The sequence below is a fragment of the Pygoscelis adeliae genome, unplaced genomic scaffold, assembly GCF_000699105.1.
Source record: "Pygoscelis adeliae isolate BGI_AS28 unplaced genomic scaffold, ASM69910v1 Scaffold171, whole genome shotgun sequence".
NCBI classification, from domain to species: domain Eukaryota; kingdom Metazoa; phylum Chordata; class Aves; order Sphenisciformes; family Spheniscidae; genus Pygoscelis; species Pygoscelis adeliae.
The window spans coordinates 5,011,825-5,021,468 of NW_008824186.1; the positions used below are offsets into that span (position 1 = coordinate 5,011,825).

A 9,644-nucleotide genomic window follows, 5' to 3' on the forward strand; every position below is an offset into this window, starting at 1 on the left:
AGACAAGTAAACCGACTTTGAAAGGTAGTTGCTTCCTCATGGAAACGACATGTTCACTGACGTACTGCTGCCACATAAAACTTTTGTAAACACCACCATAAAGTTTATTGGCACGAAGTCTTACAGTCTGGAGAGGACTGTATAGAACGTCCCACAATACATAAAATCACTTTGTACACTTGCAAGGAAAATCAGCTTGGAATGGACGAGAATGAAGCTTACAATGCAAAACAGACTGGTTATCAGAAGTGGGGCAAGGAAAAGCAGTTTTCTGTATCTCTTCATGTCTTGGTTTTTAAGAGGTGTTTTAGACATAATAATGGATGAGTTCAGGGCTACTAAACTCTATCATGTTTAAGACAGAAGTAGCCATGGAAACAATTTGAGGAACGAGGGCAGGAATATTGACAGAGGTGAAGTCTGATGTGTGAAATTCTTGGGCATGGTAACTACCTAAAACTGCAAAATCTATATGAATAGCTTTCCTGTTCTGAGTAGAATGGTTATTTTTCATAAAAGAAATCTTTCTTCCAATATATTTTATTATTGTTCTTAGAACTTCATACGATGCTATTAAGTAGAGCGATTACTAGCTGATTCATGAAAACCACCCATTTATTTTGATTACTAATTCTCCCTCACTCATACTGTTACAATGAACTTTGCATTAACATCTTCAGTAATATTCATACTGAAGGACGCCACCAATTCAGTGGTCAGTGTCTACATTCAGAGCTTATGACTCAACTCTTACCTTTAAGTATTTTCTGGAAATAAATACATTTCTGATGCTAACTACAATGAGCTTATTTCCATGAACAAAAGTGAGATTCCTAATTAATGCTTGCTTTGTTTCAGGACGTTTAAAGATCAAACGTGGGACCCCATCAAGGTTACAGACTTCTTAAGTTACATGGAATTAGCTGTGAAAATATTTTAAAAGGTTTTTAAATAGTACTAGACTCATTTTTTACATTTTAAAAATCATACTCTGATTAAGAATACTCTAAGGTGTGCTTTATGAGAACTTTTCTAAGCACGTGACTAAGCAATCATCTTTTTGTGTTTGAAGGGTTTTGGAATGGATAAGCCAGAAACAGATTTATTATATTCATCCTTTTAATTACTTAATTCCAAATATAGATTGACTGATTTTAAGCGTATATTGTTTTGGGTTTTTTTTCTTTTGCAAATAATCATGAGCATAACAACTTAGGAAAGAAAACTGGGGACATATTTGCATATGCAAAGATATCCAAACTATCCTGGGCATCAGAGACAACACAGCCTGGTTAACACAAAAGGCTGCCGTAATTATCCATGGTAACGTATTTCTGTGTATACTACACTGCACTGTGCAGAACCTAGCTGTTTTCTGAACAGAGAAGAAAGCTTCCAGAAATATCTGACCTTCCTAATAAAACTGCAGTTTAACTTTTTAGGAGTAAACTAAAGAATTAGTAATTATTTTAGCTTCTTCACAGAGGACTTTTCTTTTTTTCCATTTTCGTTCTATTCAGACTTACAGAGTTAGCATGAAAAATACATTTGTATATAATATGAAAAATACATTTTGCTTCAGGAAAGGAGTAGGTTTAGGTGATCTTATGCAAAATTTTGAAAGGAAGCCTGTTTGGTGTTACTGTACGAGGAAGCAGCAATGGAGGATGTTTGGAGACAGGAGGAGGCCTTCCATTTTTAATACTTAACCACTTCTATTTGCTCTTTAAGTCTAGTAGGGAGGCCTTAATAAGAAGCGTACTGACATGACCACTGAAAATTTTTCTTTACATGTTTATTTTTTAAAACTTTCATCTTTATGATAAGATAAATTACTACTGTCCCTGCATTTCCTGAAATATTTTCTGAGGTTTGGTTTGGGGTTTTTTTTTTCCCTTTTTAAACAAAACCTCACAGCAGATGAGAGCCACGAACTAGAAGCATAAACATGAAGTTAACTTTTGTTGCACTTTACCATGTCATTCTATTCTGGGATAATGATTTTATCTGTTCTCATTCCTTTTAAACTTTATTTACTTTTGTGTTTAATATTAGACTGCATTTGTGGACTACTCCTTATCTATCAGGCTCCCTTTGCTATTCTCCTTTCCAGTACACTGTTGTCAGCTGACAACATCTTCTTCCTATTTATACACCAAAACATTTTTATTTTGCCAAACCTTCTCTTTCAGCACGCATGCCTGACTTCCACTGAACACAGGAGCAGGATTATGAGTGAAATAACATATGTGAAACTAGTGATAAATTGACAGGATTAGAACATATAGCACAAATCTGCGCAACTCCGAAAGTCATGGACTTAAACAGGAAAAAATGAAAACAGAAAATAAGTCCTGCAAAAGCATGGAAAATAAAATATTAAGATTGAAGAACATTTTTATTCTGCACATATTACATTTCATTTATTCCATTTTCCAAACCACCAACATGAAATTCTGTAAGCAAAATATTTGTTTTGCGGGAGAGAGAAGACTAGATTACGTTCAAAACCACAAAGAATCCAATAAAATGCCTAAACAATGTATTTCAGGTTTTCACGGGTAGATTTATCCTTTAATAATCACTGTAATAATCTACACTGAACATACTGAGTTTTGCTCAACTTATAATGAATTTTCAGCAGCATGTCCAGCTGATTAGATACAATACTCCGTACGTTTTGGCCAATTGCTTATTTAAGATCTTATTTAAAATTCCTTAGAAGTTATGTAACACTTCCGGAGACTGAAAGAGAAATCGTTTCAGATCCTATCCAACACAAAGCTAGTCTGGACATGCAGTATTATACTGGATATCAGTGGATACCGGAAAAAGACAGTAAACTAGGCTACTGTATAGGCAGCATTTCTTTATAGTTCCTGAACCCATGGTGAAAATACGTGAACCTTGTTCTAAAAACATCCTTTCTTTACCTTGCCAGATAGCAAAATACTACCTAGATAAAAAATTCATCTGATAAGAAGTTCACCAGATCAAAGAGAGTAACAGTAATGTAGTGAATGAAAGGAAATGGAAGTGTAATTTCTCAAATATTCCTATCTTGCCACTATACACGTGATAGTAATGGCATAGAAAAGAATTCACTGCTACTGACTTCGCTGCTTCACTGGACAAATGTTGCCTTCCATTCAAGTGACAAAGTCTGTTTAGCCTGCTTTCCTTTCTTAGTGAAACTAGAACATTTCAAATATCAACTTTCCAGTCAGGGACCTTCTCATTTCCTACATTTCCCTTGCAATAGCAGATATTACTCATTCAATACTTTGCTGAGCAGCCACTTGTTGGCATCATTCCTCTGCATGAGGTCCCTTGGCAGAATCACATACAAGAAGTCATACTTTCTACACAATCTCAACAGCAGTTGGTGATGAAAAGACGGCAGAGATGGATAATAAAAACAGCTTTTTAATGGGTCTGAATGACTCACAATTTTTCAGTACGAGATCTGTAGATTCTGAAATGATACCAAACTACACTAAAGGAGATTATGAGTTATAAATCACAATCAAGGAAACGAGAAAAGTAGATGACTAACAAGACAAATGTTGGCATCCAGATGCTATATCAAAATTATCTGACGTTTCTAAAGCTTTAAAACTGCAGCAATACAAATCAGATTTATGTAAGGTGCCACATCATGTATGTGATCTGAAACACTGAACAATTCCTGAAAAAAGTGTGTATCGGCTTTCATCATGTAAGCAAGACAAGTTCATTATTGCTGAGGTATTTAAGTAGCTCATCATTGAGACAGATAATAGTACCAAGCATTAATTGCAAATAACTTTTTTAGCAATTTTTCCCTGAGTCTCTCAGGTGTAAAACAACCCTTCTAAAACAAGCCTAAATTAGAATCATTAACAAGCAGAGAAGAAGAGTAAGCTTTTATCCTTGTACGCTTTGTCAATACAGTGTTTCTCATTTTCATTCTCTGGTCAGACTGAGGAGACTTTTTTAATCATGATAGATCAGTTTATTTTCCAAATGTATGAGAGTACTTACCAGCTGTAAAGCTGTAGAGCTGTCTTTTGTGCTTTTAACAGTCTCAAAAAGAATTAGAAGCCTCCTTTTGCTAGTTTCATATCCGTTTAGGGAAGAAGTTTCCTTTAGACATCTTCCACTAATTGCCACAAAGACTTGTACAATAATCCAAAGGCAAAATAGTAATCTTTTCTAATATAAGACTAATCTAAATCCCCTCTGCCTTTTTGCTGTGGAGGCAGGCAAACAGTAAACAGGAGGAGAATCCTGCTTGGTTGCCTCATTTGCAAAAACAGTACAAAAGCAGAAGGAAGTTTCCAAAGTGATTGCTGTTAAGGATAAAAGGAGTTGTCAAGGCTAAAAGCCAGATGTGGCTTCAGAAGACTGTTTTTAAACTCTGAAGCACTTTGTTCAGTAGGTCAGGACATACAAAGATTAAGACATAAAAAGTGCATTTTTGTTTAAACTTAATACAAATACAAGGATCCTCTTTAAACTTTGAAAGAAAATTAGCTTACTGGCTGCCTATAAACTTTGTATCTGTCCTGAATGCAGGGCTTAGAGAAAACACAGCTAGTGGTCATTCTATATTTTACATGAAAATACAAAAAATATTTTGCTTTAGCACAATGAAATACCTGTTACTAGATAGACATTATCTGTTACTACATTTTTTTTGGTGGCAGCCTTACATCTTATTAAAAATATTTAGTTCTCTATAACACAGTCTAAATTCTGCAGATTCTGCATTATTTTTTCTGCCTTTTAGGCCACATGTAACATAAAAGACTTTTTACCTTTGTCTACTTAATTGGCAAAATCAAACAAGAACATCCATTATTATTTGTCTTAATTCAGCTAGCCTTGCAGAAAGAGACAAAAAAAATCTGTGAACAGAAAAAGTTCTCATTGCAACGGTTTAGATTAAAATATAACCCTTCTCTGTCATTACCAAAGTTTCATTTTCACGTCAGAGATTTCTGATCTGTAAATACAATTACCTGTAAACCTATCTAAAAGTCATCAGATAGCAATTATTATAAAAGCTTTTTTTCTAAAAGCATCCCATGAAATGAAGTCTCAGAGATCATATCAACCTGCTACCTGTGTTCCAGAATCCTGTAGTAACGATGACCAGTGTGACTGAGAGAACAAGCTTTACAACAGTTACGCGACTCTTGTGAAACATGCATTCAATCCTGAAATCACAAAGTTATGATTATAAAACCTTAAAGCAATTTAAGCATTTCTAGATTTGTGGCACGGGATTGTTCATGCCAAAATACCAAAAATCAGAGAATTGCTGGTAAAAACTGTTCTGCAGAATACACTACTTCTAGTTCTTGAAGATTCAGAACTTCTTGAGGCTAGGTCATTTGTCATACATTTTAAAGCAATTATGCTAATGGAAGGGAGAATTAAGGGTGTCCCAGTCCAGAGCGAGAACAAAAAAAATAAAAAAAAAAAAACACGTTTTGAACTAAAAATCAGTCGTAACTCTTTGGCAGGTAGTGAATGAACTGTTGTAGAAAATGCATTGTGATGAATACTGTGATTAGGTAATTCCTAAGCAAGATAACATGTCAGTTTTATCTGGTGAGATGGCTTTTCCAGTGCTTTAGTTCAGGTTCCTGAAAAAACTCCTACACTCTCCTATACATAAGTGAATTTCATCTTTCATTCAATGTGTCTAGCCATCATTTGGATTTTGCTTAGGAGAATCCTACACTTTAGATCACTCTCGACTGATCATTTGCTACATGAACTTAGTTGTCCCAAACTCCCTAATTCCTTGAGGATCCCCAGCTGACACGAATTTCACTCCATGCTGGGAATCCTATGTCCTAAATTCTGTGCAATATAAATTTTTTAAAGAAGGCTACTGCTTCTTAGATGAGTCGATAGGAATCATGAGAATCCTTGATTCTATATAATTTTGGCCACTTTTGGTACAGAGAATTCCACTCATTGATTCTGTAGGTCAAACTATAATATAGGAGCCACCTAAATTTCTTACCATGAGATGCCTATTTATTTAAGCTGCAACTTATCTAATCCCTGAAAAATTGTATTTTAAAAATATTTAAGCACATTCTGACAATTGATACAATTTAATAAAGTTTTGTGTCCATTACCTTTAAAGATGATTTAGTCCGAGGTTCTGTTTTCTGTCTGGTAAGCTTGTTTTGAATAAGCAATGACTGATCTGTACGAGCCTCATAATTTCCATGTTCTGAATCATCTGTGTATGTGTCTTTGTCCTTTCCTATGTCTGAAGGAAAAACAGAAGAAAACAGTGGGCTCATTTTAGATTGTAGTGGAGATAAACTAACAGTATTGTTACAGCCACAGTTGAATATTCCTTTTAAGGACCCACTTTTCAGTAACTTATAATCTATCCTTCCCTGCAGAAGTTTTTTACTTGAAATGTTATCATGTTTCTCTTAAACTAGAATTGGGTTCTATTTTTAGTAGAAGGCCCATAGAAACTTTTTTCTATTACTATTCAAATCAAAAAAGCCCACAACATTCTTCACAGTAGTTTAAAAAAATCCACAAAGCAATATAAAGCAAATATTCAAATGCTTTTGTGCTTGACTTACAATTGTCAAGACTGAAAATGTGTTATTCAATAGGCAAGTGCATCCTGGAGACCAGAGTAACATCTCATGTTTTAAATTTAAACAAGCAATCGAAATGCCTGATTCCCCTACACACATGCTGCTCATCATTAGATAAAGCATTTGAAAATTTGCATATTAAGGTATTACAGTGACCACTTCAGAACACATTTTAAGTACCTGATGGTGGTAGAAGATAGTTGACACCATGAAGAAAGTGTTTTAATTTTCATTGGATTTGTTTTTAATTGCTCAACAAAAGTTTTTATAAAAACTTAGTTCAGTATCCTGAACTGAGGACCTTCCTCGAAGTCCTCAGGTGACTGAGGACCTTCCTCAAAGATTACTAAAATACACTCTCTCAGATTAAATTTCCTCCTGCAGGCAAGTTAGAAGGACTTAAGTCTGAGTCACTCTACATCCTCTATCAGAAGGGAGACTTTCTTCCAGACATTTAATTTCCTTGCATATTCTCCATCAAAAAATCATGACAATACTTACCATACATCCCCAGCAAGAATAAAATGAGGGGTAATGCCTGTACAACGTTGGACCATGTAAGTTTTAATGAATGTTGGAAAATGGTTAATCTTGAAAAAAATATTTTAAAGATGAAAAAGATGGAATAATTATTCCCACACAATTATATCTTGGACAAATTGGAAATAGAAACATATTCAAACAAAAAAGTTACCCACAAATCCTGAGCCAAGTTCTCATCTCAGCTTTCATATCAACATGGGAAAAGTCAGGGGAACTGGGAACAGCATTTAGCCCAGTAATTCTAAACCCTAAATAGAAGCCAAGAAACAAGTCATGGTTGCTGTGGGAACCACAATCTTGAATTTCCTGAATTTTGTATTCATAAAAGCTCATCTGCAACAACAAAGTATTTTTCATTAAGTTGTTCAGTTAAATTCTCCACAGTAAGTAATACAGAAAAAAAATAACCACAACTATCTCATGTAGCCTAGACATTTCTGAGATGGAATATTAAACTGGAACATTTACCAAGAGCTGGTTTTTCTGAAATTTAGCTGCTTACATAATGATTACACAAAATGAGCCCTCGCTAATCTCTGATACTGACATTAACCTCAGTAAATCTGTGAAGGGATTTCTTAATGTATGAAATAGCCCATTTTAATTGTCAGGGCACCAAACTCAGAGATTTTATTTATTTTAAACAATGTTTTAACCTAATATACAGGTTACTCTGTGTAATGTAGTGAATGTAGTAAAAAGATTGTGAAGAAGGTTTCAAGTAGTAGGTATACAAAGTAGGAAACAGGATACCTAAGCAACTTTGCAGATTTGACTCAACGCCCAGATGTGATGAGCTTTTAAGCTTTACTAATGATCAAGGTCTTGTAATAGAAGCCAGTAAAATGAAAAGAAGAGACAGGCCTACGAAACCTAAACTTTTGCATCTAGATAGGCCATCTAAGCTGAAGGAAAGACTCTACTTACATTAAAAAGTCTATTTTTATGAGGGAAGTTTTAGAGGATTAGACATTACGAGTACACCCAATACTAAAAAAACACTTTTGCCAAAGAACATAATGTTTTATTTAAACAATTAAAAGTTATGAAATGAGTTTTCCCTTAGTGCTCAACATACTTTTACCTGCTAAACATTTTTATGTCTTCAAGGACATAGCTTTCAAATTGTAGCATGTATTTTCTGTAAAAATAAAAGATTACCTTTCATTTAGAGATACCTGCTATCTTGTCTGAAACGTAGTCAAAAAAGGCTTTAGCAAAAAAAAAAAAAACCCATAAAAATAAAGAAATTCAGAATTTAAAAGATACATTTCTTATATAAAATTTAACAATCCTTGCTATTTTACTTTTCAGCAGTTGATGACTTATTTTATGCACCTAAAGCACTATCCCACAAAGTAATGCTATTAATACAGTAAAAAGGGGAGGAATGAAGATTAGAACAGCATTTAAATATTGCACTTGAATAAGCATTTGTTACACCTTTCTGAAAAAATGCCAGACTGAGAAACATAGCATACATTCCATATTTTAAAAGTATGTTCAAAAGTGTGCATTTTTCTTAACATTTATGTAGTTTTAGACATTAGTGTCAACAAAACACCTACAGTGTGCTTTGTAGATACTTTGAATAGACTAGTTGTCCCATTTACCTCTTCTGCAGCATACATTAAAAGAAAATCTTTAATATAAATAATTATACTCAAAGAAGAAGTTCAATGAATTGCATCATATTTCTATACCAGAACAGGTTAGAAATAACGATTGCAATGTGTGTGTGTGTGTTTTGGGCGGCTCATTTTGTTTCTTAAGTTGAACTTTTTGTATATGTCTTTTGATTAGTTTTAAATTTTTTTAAAGAATAGAGAATGAAATTATGTTGGTTTTGAAAAAGATCTTGAGAAAAGATCACAGAAATGAGACTTTGCTACTAATAGCATTGACTATGTTTTTGTATTTTTCTGTGACCAGGAGCTTTTTCTGTAATAAGGTATCCATTCTTTTATTAAAAGAGAAAGTTTCTCTTCTGTAATTTTCCCACCCACCAAGCCAAAATGACATTTCCCTAACGATAAACTTACACGACCTAAATTAACTTGAGCTTGATCATTCCCAGTGTCACCAATGCATACTACGATACAATACAAACGCACAGTGACTTAACTCCTTAAGCCTTTCTTCAGTAATGGCAGTTTTTAAACTTCCATGACATTTTTATATGATGTTTGTCTATAAAGAACACTATTTTCTGCCATTCTTTCCTCCATAATCTCTATTATTTGTTTTTGCATTTTACCTGCCATTTGGGATTGCCACAAGCCAAACCAAGATAGCATCCCTGAATGTCGTGGCTGGAGTTGTACTGCTCAAGGATGTTTTTAATGTAACGCACCCCAAAAACAGTGACATGGACTAACAGTCTTTCTATTTGGCTTGCATTGTAAGTATCCATCTTTAAATTCAAATACAGAGCCTTTATTTGGCTGCAGCTCCACAAAAATGTCATGAAAAAAGCAT

The 9,644-nt window shown here is 34.1% G+C and overlaps 1 protein-coding gene across 1 annotated transcript in view; it reads right to left on the reverse strand.

The window, feature by feature from the left end:
- The window catches only part of ANO3 (anoctamin 3), a 93,296-nt gene that overhangs the window by 72,586 nt on the left and 11,066 nt on the right, over positions 1-9,644 (reverse strand). The window contains exon 3 of the mRNA XM_009334524.1: positions 6,138-6,274. Within this exon, the coding sequence (XP_009332799.1) occupies positions 6,138-6,274 (137 nt within the window). The remainder of the gene's footprint in view (positions 1-6,137; positions 6,275-9,644) is intronic.